General features: G+C 35.4%; 1 protein-coding gene across 2 annotated transcripts in view; it reads left to right on the top strand.

The window, feature by feature from the left end:
* The first annotated feature begins 792 nt into the window (after positions 1-792).
* LOC128659877 (gastrula zinc finger protein XlCGF26.1-like) overlaps positions 793-19,711 on the top strand; it is a 197,937-nt gene continuing 179,018 nt past the window's right edge. The window contains exons 1-2 of one of the 2 annotated variants that reach the window (XM_053713462.1): positions 793-909; positions 1,792-4,014. In XM_053713462.1, coding sequence (XP_053569437.1) covers positions 891-909; positions 1,792-4,014 — 2,242 coding nt within the window. In that variant the 5' untranslated portion in view covers positions 793-890. Of the gene's footprint in view, positions 910-1,791; positions 4,124-19,711 lie in introns of those variants that run through there. The other variant, XM_053713459.1, reaches the window with a different exon arrangement.

Below are 19,711 nucleotides of genomic sequence, written 5' to 3'. Positions count from 1 at the left end.
TGAGTCTGTTATTGGCTGATAGCTGTCACATGGTACAGGGGCAGAACTACATTTATCAGAATACAATCTGTTGCTCTTTTAAAAATCATAGTAAGTTTTATTGCATTGTATTTTTATTATGCATCCGTGGTTTTGTAATTCTATATTTTATGTTTCTTTTAAATGGACTAAATTTATCAAAAGAACATCTCATTATATTATCTCTCTATGTAAACACACATTCTTTATTTTCTTAACTCTTTCCAAGATAACAATTGAAATGAACATTTTAGTGCCTATTTCTCCCACACCCCATTGCAGTGTGATTTAAGTAAACTCAGTATTGACCAAGAGAAGTTAAAGGACTGGGGGTGGAGCACATGACAAAATGTCTGACAGTGAGAATTAGTAGGAAGTACAATACTAATACTGCAGTATCCAATTTAACTTTAATTTAATTTTAAACAACTGATATTTAACATTTCTTTCAGGAGAAAATATTGGTTCATATAAATGATAGAAAACAAAGATTTTAATATATTTGTAAAGTTGTGATATGGCCCCACTTTAATAGATTTTCTACCATTATGTTGTATAGATCTGGAGAGATTCATATTTAAGGGGCAATTATAACACCCACAGAGCTAACTGTACTAAATGCTTGTGCTGAATCAATAGCACATATGTAATAACCCAAACAGCTGATCTTTATCACATGAATTGTTATGTGTGCCTTTAATTATACCATACGTACAGTTAATCAGAACCATTATTTATTATTATCTGTCTAAACCATTTAATATACTTTTTACAGACACGGCCAGAGCACTGAGAGATATCAGGTATTGATGTAACTGGAGTGAATAAGGGAACCTTCTTCCTGAGCACAGACATTGGAACCTGTTATCAGCATGAACTCATATGTGTTAGGTGAATAAAATAGATATGCTGACTTTAATTACTTGGAAAATAAATTAGATCACTCATTAAACAAATATAAACTATTATATTTATATCTGCGTCTTTAAGTACATTTGTGTCAGTGACGTTATAAAGAAGGAGCAACCCCCATTGGGCTGAGGAGGAGGGTAAAAAATACTACTCCCTCTGTCCTTTTAGACAGATCATGTCCAACAACTGCCTAACCTTACCCCTTGACCTGGTTCATTACTTAGAACACCGGCAACTCCATTTTCCCCTGCCCTGACCTCGCTCATGGAACACCCATAATTGCACTTATGCCTATCTTGTTCCCATGTGTGGAACACCCACAACTTCCCCAGTGTTCCCCACCTTAGAACCACCGCTGATTTGTGTGCTTAATTTTACAGTAAGTATTATTAAACTAATAAAGTTTTTGGCTGTTTATAGAAATAGAACAACCACAGCCGAAAGCTAAAGATTATCATAAGGTCACTGCTTCTTACTCTCTCAAAACATCTCACAATGATGATTAGTCTGTGATGATTAATGCATCATGTTCTCACCCAACTAGTTGTGCATGAGCCGGACACGGCTGTATGTGCAGTTGCTTGTGTACTTGTTCCCTGGCTGAGAACATTATCCACACGCATCTTGTTTAATGCGGCCCTATAACTTGTTTTCATCAGTAATCAGTAATTTAGGTTACTATGATGTAGTAATGTTTACATTCTATGTCATCCTTTTTTAATTTGTGATTTACAGGTAAATAGATTTAAAAATACAAAACAGAAGACATTTTTGAGTATAACAAAATGTTTTTATTGAGATGGATTATATTATAAATAATAAACATTCTTATTTTTCTTTATTAAATTTATTTTTATGTAGACAAACACATGAATAGTTCATTTCCATCCTTTACTCCAGGAAGCCTCAGAATGATACCACAAACTCCAATAGTCTCAGACACCAATGGCTATTCACAAACATTGGGGATAGCACAGCAGATATTTAAAGAAGATGGTGAATTGGCAGGAACTTCGAAGCAATCATTATGTACAGAGAGTAATTTAGTCATCAAACAAGAGGACAACATTTATGACTTATCTAGTGGAATTATTATTTCAGAGGATAAACCACACACATTTACTGAGTTTTCAAAACATATTAAAGAAGGGAAAAGTCTACAGTCTAGCCAAATGATTCATACAAAGGAGAAACCTTTCAAATCTACAGAAAGTGAGAAAAGCTTTAGATGGAAGTCTAATTTACTAGAACACCACAAAATTCACACAGGTGAGAAACCATACACATGTACTGAGTGCGGCAAATGTTTTACACAAATGGATCATCTGAAAACTCATAAAAAGATTCACTCAGGAGAAAAGCCTTTCACATGTACAGAGTGTGGAAAAAGTTTTACACGAATGTATTGTCTGAAAACTCATGAAAGGACTCACTCAGGAGAAAAGCCTTTCACATGTACAGAATGTGGAAAAAGTTTTGCAGAAAAGAGTTATCTGAAAACTCATGAAAGGATTCACACAGGAGAAAAGCCTTTCACATGTACAGAGTGTGGAAAAAGTTTTGCAGAAAAGAGTTATCTGAAAACTCATGAAAGGATTCACACAGGAGAAAAGCCTTTCACATGTACAGAGTGTGGAAAAAGTTTTACAGAAAAGAGTCATCTGAAACGTCATGAAAGGATTCACACAGGAGAAAAACCTTTCCCATGTACAGAGTGTGGAACATGTTTTACAGAAAAGAGGCATCTGAAAAAGCATGAAAAGATTCACACAGGAGAAAAGCCTTTCACATGTATAGAGTGTGGAAAAAGTTTTACAGTAAAGAGTAGTCTGAAAACTCATGAAAGGATTCACACAGGGGAAAAGCCTTTCACATGTACAGAGTGTGGAAAATGTTTTACAGTAAAGAGTAGTCTGAAAACTCATGAAAGGATTCACACAGGGGAAAAGCCTTTCACATGTACAGAGTGTGGAAAAAGTTTTGCAGAAAAGTTTAATCTGAAAAAGCATGAAAAGATTCACACAGGGGAAAAGCCTTTCACATGTACAGAGTGTGGAAAAAGTTTTACAGAAAAGAGTAGTCTGGAAACTCATGAAAGGAGTCACACAGGAGAAAAGCCTTTCACATGTACAGAGTGTGGAAAAAGTTTTACAGAAAGGAGTCATCTGAAACGTCATGAAAGGATTCACACAGGGGAAAAGCCTTTCACATGTACAGAGTGTGGGAAAAGTTTTACAGAAAAGGGTCATCTGAAAAGTCATGAAAGGATTCACACAGGGGAAAATCCTTTCACATGTACAGAGTGTGGAAAAAGTTTTACAGAAAAGTTTAATCTGAAAAAGCATGAAAAGATTCACACAGGAGAAAAGCCTTTCACATGTACAGAGTGTGGAAAAAGTTTTACAGAAAAGAGTAGTCTGGAAACTCATGAAAGGAGTCACACAGGAGAAAAGCCTTTCACATGTACAGAGTGTGGAAAAAGTTTTACAGAAAGGAGTCATCTGAAACGTCATGAATTGATTCACACAGGAGAAAAACCTTTCCCATGTACAGAGTGTGGAACATGTTTTACAGAAAAGAGTCATCTGAAAAGTCACAAAAGGATTCACACAGGAGACAAGCCTTTCACATGTACAGAGTGTGGAAAATGTTTTACAGTAAAGTGTAGTCTGAAAACTCATGAAAGGATTCACACAGGAGAAAAGCCTTTCACATGTACAGAGTGTGGAAAAAGTTTTACACAAATGTATTGTCTGAAAACTCATGAAAGGACTCACTCAGGAGAAAAGCCTTTCACATGTACAGAGTGCGGAAAAAGTTTTACACGAATGTATTGTCTGAAAACTCATGAAAGGACTCACTCAGGAGAAAAGCCTTTCACATGTACAGAGTGTGGAAAATGTTTTACAGTAAAGAGTAATCTGAAAACTCATGAAAGGATTCACACAGGAGAAAAGCCTTTCACATGTACAGAGTGTGGAAAAAGTTTTAAAGAAAATAGTAGTCTGGAAACTCATGAAAGGATTCACACAGGAGAAAAGCCTTTCACATGTACAGAGTGTGGAAAAAGTTTTACACATATGAGTAATCTGAAAAACCATGAAAGGATTCACAAGGGAAGAAACCTTTCAAATGTTTAGAAAGTGGAAAAAAGGTTTTTATTGAAATCAATTATTATAAAACACCAAATATATATTTTTTTATATTTTTGTTTATTTTCCAATTACATAATACATTTAAAGCAAAAAGCATTTTCATCACACAGGACAACATCTATTATAACAATAATTTAAACACAAAAAAGTGTCCCAGGGTATTTGATCAAGTATAATACATTATAAAATAACATAATAAAAAAATAAAAAAAGAAAGCAGGAAAAAGAAGTCCAGTATAAGCCTTAACTTCATCCTGGAGAGAAAAAGAAAAAAGAAAAGGACCCCCCACCCCACCCACCACCATGACTGCCCCTAGCAAATATCTCTAGAGATTATCTATCTCCCATTGCTCTAAAAGTTTAGATGATCTGAATGGGGAGAGCATTTGGTTTAATTCTGCTAGTGGTAGGTATTTGATAAAGCACTCCCATTTGGATAGAGTTTTAGCAACAAATGTCTCTCCAGAGCTACATGGGCTGTATTGTTCCAAAATTAATTAATCTTTCAAGGAATTAATAACCATGCTTAAAGTGGGAGGTTTTATATTTTTCCAGGTCATACAAATTAGATTGTGACCCAGGATTATACTTAAATTAAGTAACTTAGTTCTGGATCCCCATAGTTTCCCATTACAGAGAAATATGATATCGTAAATAGAAAATTGAATTTCTTCCTTACAAATTTTACTGTAATTTGGCCCAGAATTGTCTTATTTTGGGGCGGTTATATATGCAGCGAATGAAGTTAGCGTCTGGCAACTGGCATTTTACACACCCTATATCCTTAGTTTTAGACCATTTTTTTAACCGACGGGAGGTCATACATGCTTGGTGTAATAATTTTAATTGAGACTCCATTCTATCCATTAAAGCAGTATCATTTTTCACTTTTTTTGATGAGAGTAGGAGAGGTCTCATTTAGATCTGTTTTTACCCAATTAGTTGAAAGCGAGATCAGATTTTTTTTATATTATTTTCTTTGGTTAGATTAGCAAATAAATAAGAAATTTTATAATTCCCTGTCATGTAAATATTAATTAGGCTATCAATAACCTGCCATTCCCTGTTAATAGTATTAACATTAATTAATTTCATACAGAAGTGTCTGACCTGTAAGAAAGCAAAATAATTTAGGTTCGAGATTTGAAATTCCTTTTTTAATTGTTGAAAAGTTTTCACTTTTCGGTTAACTAAATCTATAAATTGGTGTACATACTCTAATCCTTTATTCTTCCAAAGAGCTAAAGGGTAGTCTTGTAAGCTAGGTGTAAAATCTGGGTTGCCTAAAATAGGTAAATAATGTGAAACACTAGGATTAATTAAACAGTCAGTACACATCCTTACTCCAAGCAACAACCTGCTCTTTAAAGATTTGTAAATTTTGAAGTGGCTTTGGGAGTTTATGTGGTTTTATATGTAATATTACTTGCAAGGTATGAGGTTTTACCATTTCTGATTCTATTTCCAATAAAGCAAAATGACCCATTTGAGTCAGCCAATCCAAAGCTACTTTAGAGAGACATGCAATAGAGTATGCTTCACTGTTCAGTAGTGACCAGCCACCTGAGTTCTTATCTAGTTGAAGCTTTCTTAAGGCAATTTTTGGAGATTTATTACCCCATAAATCTTTTGTAATAGACTTATTCGGTAAGTTAAAGGGACACTGAACCCAATTTTTTTCTTTCATGATTCAGATAGAGCATGCAATTTTAAGCAACTTTTTTTTTTTTTTTTTTTTTTTTTTTTTTACATCTTTATTTATTTTCACAAATCAAGTGTACACATAACACATATGCATCGTTTTCTGCCGCGCAGGGCAAGATATAACATATTGTAGAACAAAACAGAGCATTAAACATCGCGAAATTGAATCATTTTGGCAAATTGCAAGTCCCCTTGTAAAAAGAATCCTGTACACTTATCTGTGACACCCACTCATATACTTTTCCATTTTCCTATATTTTTGTCGGACTTGCACAGTTTTTAAGTATTAACTATTGTACAACGACCTAATTCAACAAACGATCTAACGAATGCCCCTAATGCCCATGAACAGAAAATCACATAAATGAAATGTCTTACAATTCTTCTGAAACAATACCTATATTAACACCAAAAGAAAAAATTATTTGTAGGCTGTGTCTCTTTTACGACCAGTAAGATGAAAACATTTAGCTTGTAAATTAGATCCAGCTTAGTTTGGCAAGGCCCTGCATTACTCGATTCTGGTAAAACTAACTTCCAAAAAACTTAAGATTGCAGCGGTTGCTGTATAGGACAAACTAAACAAAACGAAAAAGGGAGGAAAGAAGAGAAGAGAAAGGAAAAAAAAAAAAAAAAAAAAAAAAAAAAAAAAAAAAAAAGGAGAAGAAGTTCCTCCCCCGACCATATTCACTCCCTTTCCTCTTCTCCCGTGTTATACCATATTCGGGGGAAATGACCGGCTAATACCTGTAATTGCATATATGCGGTTTCCCTAAAAGGTTTAACCAGCCTAACTTGCGCTTCCGATGGGAGAGATAAAATAAATGATTCCCATTGCCTAAAGAATCTGGCTAGCGTTTCCTCTGAAAAGTCTTGCAAGTTCCACTGTTCTTGTGTAAAGTGAATCAACAGTACATTTTTAAGATCCTTTAACTTAGGTGCTACTTTAGCCTTCCAAGCTCTCAATATTATATTTCGGCCAAGAAATATAATCAAATTAATTAATTTGAGATTTCTAGGAACAATGTGTGGGTTCACTAAAAAAAATATCTGCCTTGCTTGGAAATGGAAATCTATCTTGAGAGAGGACTGAATCCAATGCTCTACCCTGCGCCAGAATTGAACAATCATGGGACAGCTCCAAAAACAATGTAATATATCAGCATTCTGAGAGGAACATTTAGGGCACAACATCTGTATCTTGTACCACTTAGTCAGCCTAGTTGGAGTCAAATACGTCATAAAGGCTAATTTAATTTGAGTCTCTCTCCAAGTCGTCAGTACCCAGCTTTTTCCAATTGTTTTGAAAGTGTTCTCAATGACCTGACTGTTCACCTCAGGGAAAAACCTGTTCCATTTTGCAGCTATGAACTCTCTTTGAAGACTAGAAGATCCCTGAATCAAAAAATTGTAAAATGGTGATATCGAGTGTAGGCCGCTTTGGAAGTTATTAATTTTAGCTTGGAGTACCGAAAGAGCCCATTCAATTCCATATTTTTGCTTTAACTCAACAAAGAAATGTCTTAACTGCAAATAAGCGTAGAAATCCTTATTCTCAAGCCCAAATACATGTTTTAGATCAGAAAAGGTTAAAGGCACACGATTGTCATCTAACAATTGAACGATAAATACCAAACCTTTAGATGCCCATACCCTAAACACTTTATCAGACAGACCTGGTGTGAAATTAGGGTTGCCTATAATGGGAAGATATTTGGAAACATAGGGTGAACAATCCGCAAGAGCACAACATTCTTGCCAAGCTAGAATGATGTACCTATAAGTACTGAGTGAAAAAAGTGAAGATGGAAGTGTATTCATCGGGCAATGTAAGATAGCATCCAACCGAAAAGGCGCCACCAAAGCTGTCTCCCAGAATATTGGAGAGATCTGATCACAACGAGTTAGCCAATCAACCGCTACCTTCAACCGCGCTGCCAAGCTGTAAAGTTGTATATTAGGGAGAGATAAACCCGCCGCATCCTTGTTACACATGAAACGTGCGGTAGAGATACGTGCTCTGGCACCTTTCCAGATTAGGTTAGAACATGCCCTATTATAATTTTTTATATCTCTGTTGTGGATAGGAATTGGCAAGTTTTGTATGAGATAGAATAATTTGGGAAACAAAATGGTTTTTATGAGTGTGACCCTAGCAGTTAGGGAAATAGGTAGATTCCTCCATCCTTCCATCTTGTCTATACAATTTGAAAAACATTTACCAAAATTTAGCTTATACCACTCATCGGGATTCGCGCTTAATTTAATACCAAGATAAGATATCTGTGTGGTTTCGTTAAAAGGATGTTTGATATAGCAATCTTTCCTATTGAGCCATAAAAGTTCGGATTTAGTAAGGTTGATTTTATAACCTGAAATAGCACCGAACGTTTCGATTGCTTCAAGTAAACAAGGAAGGGTCTGTTCGATATTACTCAGACCTAAAAGTATGTCATCCGCATACATTAGTAGTATTAGGTTCTGGTCTCCAACCCGAATCCCCTCCAGTTCTTGTCGAAGTAAAATTGCTAAAGGCTCCAATGAAATATTAAACAACAGCGGAGATAAAGGGCATCCCTGCCGCGTACCCCGCTGTAAAACCAGCCGTTGAGAGATCTGCCCATTAATAAGTAAAGATGAAGTAGGCGTCGAATATATTAGCTGTATAAATTTATGGAAATGTCCTGTAAGACCAAATTGTTCTAAAGAATGGAATAAATGTCTCCATGCAATGCGATCAAACGCCTTTTCTGCGTCTAGTGTTAGTAAGGCTAGGTCCACCGTATCCCTATGTCTCGTTGTTCTATATTTATTCCAGAAAAAATCTATCAGGGTCATAACCTTTCGTATATTCCTAGAAGGATTTCTCCCGGCCATGAAACCTGCTTGATTTTCATGAATAATTGAACCCAGATGTAGTTTTAATCTGTTTGCTAAAATAGATGTTAGTAATTTATAGTCCGTATTTAATACGGAGATTGGTCTATATGATTCTGGAAGATCTGGTTCTTTGTTTTTTTTAGGGATTAAGGATATGACCGCCGCTGCAAAATATGGTGAGCATTTGTTGTTCCTAGTGAAATACAGATTAAACAATTTTTCTAATGATAAAGTAATATGTGGTTGAAGAATCCTATAAAACTCAATGGGAAGACAATCAGGTCCCGCTGCTTTATTTAATTTGGCAGACTTAATGGCTGCCACTATCTCTTCCGTACTGATCGGTTTATTTATCTCAGCCAAATTTTCTGAGGAGATTTTTGGAATCTGGATTTTATCCCAGAATACTATCTGTTTCTCTATCGAGTAGTCTTCGGCTCTGTAAAGATCACTAAAATAATCGTAGAAGATCTTGGTAATGTCTGTGTTGTTGGTGTACCTGACTGTGTTTGATCTAACAGCTGTTATGGTATTCCTATGATTTTTTTTAGTGAGCCTAGCCAAAAATTTGGCAGATCTACCCACAAAACCACCGTATAATGCCTTTTGCTTCTGAATATCTAATGCAGTTTTTTGTTTGAAAAATATATCTCGAGCCGTTTTGGCGTCTATGTACTTTCGCCATTTATCCCTCGTGAGATCATTCAGGTATAGCCTATACGCATTTTTTACTTGATTATTCAGTTGGGTTTCTTGCTGTTTAACTCTTTTCTTGAATTTGCACATGTAGGCTTTAATGTTACCTCTTATTACAGCTTTGGCAGCTTCCCAATATACCTCTGGTTTATTTCTATAGTCTTTATTACAATTTTCATAATCTCTCCATTGGTTGATCAGCCAATTCTGAAAATTGATGTTATTCATTAAATATTTGGGGAAGAAGATATTTTGATTAGTGGTATCTGGACGCTGCTGTGTATTGAATGATAATGTAATTACCGCATGATCTGAGATTGTTATCTCTTTTATGTCAGCTTCCCACTCTAAGCCCGCCATCGATTCTGCCATCAAAACAAGGTCTATCCTAGACAAAGATTGCTGCCCTTTTGCTAGGCATGTGAAGGCTCTTGAGTCAGGGTTTTGAACACGCCAAGTGTCTATTAACCCAAGTTGCTTAAGAAATTTTTTAAGAATAAGCGTCTTTCTATCGCGAGTTACCTTATGATCTTTACTTGCCCTATCCAGGATAGGGTCTGCTGTTAAATTAAAGTCCCCCGCCACTATAAGATTCTGACCTGTAAATTTAAGGAGGTGTAAAACCATCTTGTCCCAGAATGCCCTATCCGTTTTGTTTGGCCCATATATATTGCATAGAACAAAGTGTGTTTTGTTAATCGTAATTTCTGCAATTATATATCGCCCTTCCTGATCTATAATTGAGGAGTTTATTTTATACTCTAAATTTTTATTTAAAAGAATAGCTACTCCTCTTTTACGGGCGTTAAATGGCGCCGCAATTACTTCCCCTACCCAATTAGTTTGAAGTTTCCCCATTTCGGAGATTTTCAGGTGCGTCTCTTGCAGAAAGGCAAGATCCGGTTTTAATTTAGCTAAATGTTTTATTATCGTCTTTCTTTTTATTGGGGAGTTTATGCCCCCCACATTCCAGGACGCCAACTTAAGCATGTCTAACATATGTCCACACAAAATCGGCCGAATGTGTCAGACTCAAATTCATAGCCAGGCGGCCACAACGATTATGCGGGAGGAAGTGTGGTCGCGGGAGAAAAGGGTATGGGGGAAGGGAAGGAGCAGCAGAGAGGAAGAGGGAAAGAAAAAAAAAAAAAAAAAAAAAAAAAAAAAAAGAAAAAAAAAAAACACATCCAAACATATGTACAATTTTATAACATACTGATTTGAAACTCCACTGTCTAACATTCTTAATTTTGTTTAAAGACTTCCCAAGACATTTTCATTACCTACTACTAATCACGCTATGTCCATTTTTTTACATAAAGACCTGGCTTCCTCACTGTTGTTTATCACATATGAAACCCCTGCCTTATTTACTAGAAGTCTTGCTGGGTAAACCAGTCTCACACTACACTCTGCTTTGCTGAATTTGTCGAAGAAGGGGGACATTTCTCTACGTTTGGCCCTAGTTTCCGCGGAGAAATCTTGAAAGATTAAGATTCTGTGGGAATTGATAACCAAGGAATTAAGCTTTCTATAGTGGCTCAAATATAAGACTTTATCCTGATAGTTGACAAATTTAAAAATTACGGGCCTTGTTTTAGATGAAATATTATTATTTTCACTGCGTGTCCCTATTCTATGGGCTCTTTCTATCAAGAATGGTGTAGGAGGAGAGGGAATCAAGAGCGCCTGAGGAAGTGTGACAGAGACAAATTTTAAAACATCTTGAAAATCAGCCGTTTCAGGAAGGCCAATCACTCTTAGGTTGTTTCGTCTTGACCTATCTTCGAGGTCTTCCACTCGTGCTTGTAATTGAGTGATGGCCTTATCCTGGACGGCCGATACCGAACTTGCAGCATTTACTCTGTCTTCTAGGTCAGAAACCCTTGTCTCGACCTCCTCCATTCGAGCATTGAATTGTCTAATCTCATTAGAAAGGTTAAGAATCTCAGCTTTAATTTCTTGTTTGACTACGTCTAAATGTGGAGCCATCATTTTTGCCACTTCCGTAGCAAATTCAGACATATCATTAAACAAATTCATAGCATTACGGTCTTGTGAGGTGTCATGAGGTAGTTCTGAATTTTTGGAATTCCCACGCTTCTCTTTGTGTTTCGGGGGCATACTAGGAGAGGCACTTTTTTGTTGAGAGATGAACCTCTCCATTCAATACAATATATATGAGATATACACAACTTATAATTATAAACACAAAAAAAAAAAAAAAACTGTGTAAAATTGTCAGTGACAGGCCGCCAAAAAGGCAGTCTGGTGAAAAATGCAAACTAACAATCCTAATGCACTTATTGTGAAAGAGAAAAAAAAAAAAAAAAAAAAAAAAAAAAGACGTCCTCTCCTCTGTGTATCTACCTAGGAAGTTATTTAAAATATTTTTCTGATTGATCCAATCTATAAATGCTTTTACTTTGATTTTTCTGAATGATCCAATCTATAAATGCTTTTACTTTGATTTTATTTTGATTGTTTTTTTATATATTGATTGTTTTTATATATATTACTAATATGCATATGTACGTATTGTTTTGAGAAATTAAATATTAAGATAATTTACTCATATGCATTCACATCTATTTTATTGGATTTAATGACCAATTGATACACATCCCTAGCTATCCTATATTTATATATAGGTGAAGCGCTGTTTATATTTTTTTCCTTTATCCTCAACCTCAGAATATTTGTGAGATTATTCCAATAAACAGCTAATAGGGTGTAAGTAAGGCGCTACTTATAAATACACTTTCTATATCTATCCTTTTCTCACATTTAAGCGAGCAGCCTCACATATCTATTGAGTCATACCTTTGAGTAATTATAATGGAAGTTTTCAAAGTAAGACAAAATCTACTGACAGAAATACACACTTGTAATAACACTCCCATAGTTGGTGAAAATACTAATTTAACAGAAATAATGCATGAATTGGAAAATATACTGATCAAAGAATTAAAACAGAAGATGGAATTGGCATATCTAGATAGATATATCAGTTTACAAATAATACCGCGAGGATTAAGATTAGATAAAGAATGTACCTTTGAATTAAATGATGATCTTAAAAAAGAGTGGCAAACAGCTTTAGACAACACATCCTTTGTATTAATCAATATAATTAAAAAAGCACGTAACATCTCACTAGACACTTTTGAAACCAGAATCACTGAAATTAAGAATGCACTAGAGAATCACCAGGAAAGTAAATTCTGTAAAGACAGGCAAATAGAAATTATAGAAACACTCAAACACAAAAAAACTGAATTGATCTCCATAAAAAGTAAGAAAATGGCTAGAGATCAAAATGATTATAAAGAAATGATAGAGGTCACTAATACAATTATAGGAGAAGAAAATACAAACACTACTGATAGCACATGGACTATTGTATCAAGAAAACATAAACAAAAAAAGAAGAATATAAACAACACTACACAATCAGGAGGTGGAGGACTAAATCACTATCCAGAATCACATCGAGAACAATATTATACACATCATAACACTAACTGGCACAGAGAAAAGAATATAAAAATAAGGGATTTTAATAGGAATTACAATGGAGATAATTCCAATTGGAATGAATCCAGACCAAATTATAGAAGAAATAATAATAATTATTATTTCTCTAGAAATAATTTCAGAAGTAACTATGAACAAAATGGGAATGGATACAGAAGAAATTATAATAGCCATTATGGTACATCTAATTGGAACACGTATTCCAATGAGTATAGGAATAATTACGATTCACAAAATTGGAATACACATCCTAATGACTATAGAAATGACTATAGAAATGGGTACAACAGAGAACAATACATTTCAAATCAAGCAAGAGACAATAGGGAACCAAGAGGGAGGTTCAGACAAAATAACTACGATAAAGATTGGAGAGTGCCCTCTAGTAATAGACGCACACATCAAAATGATCAAGGACAGAAAGTAGTAGATACAACCAATGATATTCCTAACTCCCCACTCCAGGGATCATCAGCTGATTTTTTAGGGTTAGGCCCAGTGTCCAAGACCCCTCGATTAGAGAGAAAAAGAAACATAGAGGAACCAGGGGAGGAATACGAACAAGAACAAAAAAGATGGAGATAGATGAGAAGGGAATTTTCAATATTAGCAAAATAGAACTGTCTAGGAATGAAAAAAAGGTCCTCAAAAAAGGTTTAACTTTTGCACCCACACAGAGATTAAATAAATTCGAAACACACATTCACATAAATCAATTTATCCGTAGACTAACCCTAAAAAGGTATTTCTTAAAAAATCCCGTAGAAAGAAATATAATAGAGACAAGAATCAATTGTATGACCACAGAAAGTGCAGAGACAATACCAAGTGTTATACATACCACTTTGAAACCCAAATCTTCATTTTATCCAACTCACGAAAAAGGAAGCCATATTGAAATCTTTGAAAAGATGTTACAGAAAGACTTAGCTAAGTTTAAACACAACCAAGTGAAAACAAAATATAATTTAAATAAAGATGAAAAACAAACACTGGATAATCTGAAAAATAATAAAAATATAACAATAAAACCCGCCGACAAGGGCGGGGGAATTGTGGTAATGGACACTGAATACTATTTGGAGGAAGCGAATAGGATACTTAATGATAAAACCACATATCAGGAATTAAAACTTAACCCTTTGAATAAGACAGCAGAGAAGCTAAAACTATTATTAACTGAGGCAAAAAATGACAATATACTAACAACTAAAGAATTTAATTTCATAAATCAAGAATACCCAAAAATGGCAATCTTCTACTTCTTGCCAAAAATCCACAAGCATCTAACAGCTCCCCCCGGCAGACCTATTATATCTGGGATAGGTTCGCTGACAGCGAACCTGTCCCAATACATCGATATCCAGTTACAAAAATATGTAAAAACGCTACCTACCTACCTGAAAGATACAAGTGATGCACTAACCCTTCTGAACAGTTTAGAATGGTGTGACAACTACAGGTTAGCAACCTGTGACGTCACAGCTCTATATACGAGCATTGCACATAATAAAGGCCTCGAAGCAGTAAGGCATTTTCTGGATACTGATAATACCATGCCCAAAAATCAAAAAAGCTTTATACTAAAAGGAATAGAATTTATATTAAATAACAACATATTCGTTTTCAACAATAAAATATTCACACAAACAAAGGGCACAGCGATGGGCACGAGATTCGCACCCAGTTACGCAAATCTTTTCATGGGGCTCTGGGAACAAAGATTCCTAGGGACACATGATCTGGGTGCGAATCTCGTGCTCTTCAAACGCTATATAGATGATGTATTGATAGTATGGCAGGGAGATGAACAAGGTCTAGTGAAAATGTTTAATGATATGAATCTAAATAATGATGGATTGAAATTTACATATGAAACAAATGATCAAACTATAACGTTTCTAGATTTAGACATCTTCATCGATAACAAAACTTTATATACAAAAAACCACTTCAAGAAAGTGGATGCAAATGGGTATATCCATTCTGAAAGCTGCCACCTTTCTAGGTGGATAACTAATATCCCCAAAAGCCAGTGTCTAAGAATCAGTAGAAATTGCTCAAGAGTAACAGATTATGACACACAAATAAAAATTTTAGAAGAGAGGTTTTTAGAAAGGGGTTACAATCAAGATATAGTGAAATTAGCAATACAATCTGGGAGGGAACAGTATGAACCAAACACACAATCAACTAGCAGTGCAGCAAGGAAGAAAGATGAGGGAGAGAAACTCAAAATCCCATTTATTACGGACTATAATAGTGACCACAAATCCATAGAAAAAATTGTAAGAAAGCATTGGCATTTATTGCAGGATGATCCTATCTTAGGAGAGAAATTAACATCGAACCCAAACTTCATATATAGGAAGGCGAAAAATATGAAAAGTGTACTAGCCCCCAGTGAGTTCACACAAGGAAACACAAAGGGAGATAGAGATCTAAAAGGGAAACAAATAACAGGATTCTTTCCATGCTACAGTTGCAAAGCATGCAAGTACAGTAACAAGACCAAAGAAGTGAAAGCAACAAACAATGACTATATAGCTAAAATCAACGAGACTATTAGATGTAGTGACCATAACATTATATATGTACTTCAATGTAGTTGTAAACTGCAATACTTAGGCGAGACAACTAGATGCCTCCGCACAAGGATTCGAGAACATATATGGAACATAGAGAAAGGACATCTAGATACACACCTCTACGAACATTTTAGGACAGTACACAATAACAGCACCAAAGGTCTATTATACTGGGGCATTAAAAAAGTAAAGAAACCATGGCGGGGAGGGAATTTTGAAAAAGTTATACTAAAGAAAGAAGCCGAATACATTTACAATATGGACACTTTGCACCCAAAAGGGCTAAATTCAGAATTAGATACAAATCCTTTTATGGTAGAATAAAGATATCTAGGTGACCAATAGATCTGATCTTAAATGAGTGTAGACCAAAATAGGTGGATATCAAAAAATATGATTATAATTGAACCAGCAAACTATAACATCTCCAATTAAAAATAGAATTAAAATAGAAGAAATCTCTCACATAGAGATATGATAAATGTATTAACTCCTCCGCATCTATGTATATGTATGCGGAGACCCTCACAAAGCTGCATATAAGCTTGGAGGTGTCTCTGTATATATATATATATATATATATATATATCCATATCCAATCTAATACAAATAGTTGGAATATACTATATCCCTAGCATAAACACAAATAGGATAAAGCTGATCCCATTATATAGTCATTTACCATGTGTTGATTTTTATTATTTTTTATTTCCTAATTTTTATTTTCTTATATTTTATTTTCGAATGTTTATCTTCTAATTTTATTACTTTTTACTCTTTAATTTCTTTTTATTTCTCTAATTTATATTTTGTAATTTTTCAGTCTTTAACCTCTTTCTTTCATTTTGATATTTAATATATTTATTATCTCCAATATTAGTATTAATCTAACAAATGAGATCTACTATGAACTATATCTCCACCTATTAATATTGCAGTCTATTTGTATGCTTAAGCACAATTCAAACTTAAATATACACTCCACCTACGAAGAGAGAAGAAGGAATAACGATATGTAGCAACAACAAAAAATAAGAAACACTGTGGATGATCACGACTTCCTATATACACTCCTTCAACAAAAAAAGCACCAACCAATGAAAACGAAAGGCGGGGTATTTAAACCTGACAAACAGCTCCTCGAAAGATCAGTCTTGACAAAGCCTACACTACGGTGAAACGCGTAGACGTATCCTCGAAGAAGCTATTGCAAGAAAGAACCCGGATCAGCTACCAGCCGAGCAGGCAATCCAATACTCTGCGCAGAGTTTTAAAAATCCGGATGATTACTACTGGCATCTAAAGAAAGAGGTATACAAGCAGGTTACCGGCACACCTATAGCGAAGTGGATACCTGGAGAGACCGGAGTGGCAGTACCCGTCACTGATGAAAAGTGCTGACATCACTATATCAAGGTCAGAGGTGAGAGCGTTATCCGACAGGTCGACACAGGGCCAAAAGGACGCCAAAAAACATCCACGTCAGAGATCGCAAACCAAGGGTGACCGGTAAAGTATACCTGCCTGTAATTACTTATTCTGCACTGAACTTTACAGCACTAAGAGTGTATATAAAGGCAACTATTTATACACGGAACAACGATCAAAGTGTTTCTTGGAGCTACATATTTATTTATTTGCTACACATTAACCTGCTAGTCACCAGAGACTGTGAAAATAACAACCAATAACTCTCTTTCAAGCACATGAAGCACCTTTTTCATATTTTTTTGCAACATTTTTGTGCAACATTGTAAAGTATACTACAAAGAAGTGACTTGCAATTACATAAAGGTGGAACGCTACTATTCCCAAGCATAACACATTGCTCTTTGGAGATTTTGTTTGAGGAGGTGGAGACGTCCTCTCCTCTGTGTATCTACCTAGGAAGTTATTTAAAATATTTTTCTGATTGATCCAATCTATAAATGCTTTTACTTTGATTTTTCTGAATGATCCAATCTATAAATGCTTTTACTTTGATTTTATTTTGATTGTTTTTTTATATATTGATTGTTTTTATATATATTACTAATATGCATATGTACGTATTGTTTTGAGAAATTAAATATTAAGATAATTTACTCATATGCATTCACATCTATTTTATTGGATTTAATGACCAATTGATACACATCCCTAGTTCTAATGGTAGACAAATGTTCCCTGATTCGGGACCGCACTTCCCTAGTAGTTAAACCTACATACTGTACCTCACATAGATTACAGGTGATAAGATCAATTACGTATTTTGACATGCAGTTAATACAAGTATTTATTGCAAACTGCTGCCCTGTGGCTGAAGATTTGAACGTGCTTCCACATACAACTTTCTCAAAAGCAACACAATCTTTGAAGTTGCAGTTATGCATGCCTTTGACCATTAACCAAGCTGATCCTCCTTGCTGTGTTACTTCAATTTAGTAGGTGACACCATGTTGCCAATCGTTTTATTTTTCTTGTAAGAGAATTGGCACCCGTTCTTGGATAGATCAGTTAGGTCAACATCGGCTGATAATAATGCAAAATGTTTCTTATGGATGCTGCAAATCTGAGGATACTCTCCTGAATAATCTGTTGCACATAATAATCCTTTGTTAGAAGCATTGCTCTTGTGTGCTGTATCCTTTTTAGGCAATACCAATTCTCTCCTGTCTATTGTATTCACAGTTTCCCTAGCTTTGCCAATGATCCTAGGTCCTTAACCTCTGTCTCTGAGTCTGGCCTCCAATTCTTTGCTTCCCACTACATACTGTTTGTTGTGAGTGCAGTTCCTTTTAACACGTATGAACTGCCCCTTGGCTACCTTGGGGATGACAGCTTTCAGCATTCAGTAATGTATTGCCTGTGATAGGCTTACAATAGATAGTAGAGGACACTTTTGTTCCTGGTGTCCCTGTAAGTGTAACATCAAGGTGATTGATATTGGTTTTATTCTGTTCAAAAGTGAATGCAATGCCCTTGTCATTCTTGTTCAAATAATGAATTAATGAAGTTTGGAATCTTTAAAGTGTCCCCCTTCCATACAAACAGGAGATCATCGATAAAACTCTTGTAAAAAACAATGCTCTGTTTGTGTGGATTCTTTTTTCCAAATATGTGGTCCTCCTCCCATCAACCCATGAAAAGGTTGGTGTAGGAGGAGACAAACTTAGCCCCCATTGCTGTACCACACATTTGGAGAAAGAATTGGCCATTGAATTCAAAAAAGTTATGGGTCAAAATAAAGTTAGTAACTCTCATCACAAATTCACACAGGATATTTTCATAAGTGGAATATTTGTGCAATAAGTATTCAATAGCTTTCAGGCCTTGGTCATGTGGAATGGATGAGTACAATGATTTAACATCTACTGTAACCCATATATAATTTACACACCATTCAATGTTGGAGGTCAGGTTGAGAACATGTTTTGTGTCCAAAACAAAGCTTGCCAATGGCCTAATCATAGGCTGTAGCAAAGTGTCCAGCCATTCCGATATATATTCTAGTAGTGACCCGATTCCGCTGACAATGGGTCTCCCCTTGACCTCAATAAGAGATTTATGCACCTTGGGGAGGTGATTGAATATTGGTATTTTAGGATGACTGACATATAGAAACTGACTTGTCTCTTTGTCAAAGAACCCCAACTCTAGACCATCATCAATTAGGTCTCTTAGTTGTTTTTGGAATGATCTTGTTGGATACGTTTATAAGAAGTCACCAATGGAGAAAGTCGCAACCCACCCAGTAGATGTACCTGGGCTCAAGGTATGGAGGATATCTTGTAAACTTTTGGGTTATTGGGACTGATAAGTGCTGTAGGATTGACTAGCAAGATTTTATACGATCACACCCCAGGACTGGACGCAGTAAGACAGCAAGTACAGCTACTTTCTGAACTTGGTTATTGAACACAGAGCCACTCACACACTACGTTGCCCTGTTGCTAGCCTTTGCAGCTAGTCACAAGTGACGATATACACAGTCAATTGACATTTTGACCAGTATCTTACACTTTGAGGAGTATGTGAACTTTTGCAGTTTGGTTTATTAATATCAAGAATATGGAATCCCATTCTTTACACATACTTACTCAGTGTTATTCCGGAATACAGAGAAGGTTAAGAGGACTTATCTAAGGATGTCAGAAACTGACAGCAACCCACAGATGCAAGTACACAGTTTTTATTCTTTAAAGACAGCCTCAGAAAGAGATGAACATACCATATAAATAG

Source organism: Bombina bombina, chromosome 5, assembly GCF_027579735.1.
Source record: "Bombina bombina isolate aBomBom1 chromosome 5, aBomBom1.pri, whole genome shotgun sequence".
NCBI lineage: Eukaryota > Metazoa > Chordata > Amphibia > Anura > Bombinatoridae > Bombina > Bombina bombina.
This window is presented reverse-complemented; position numbering and strand designations above follow the sequence as displayed.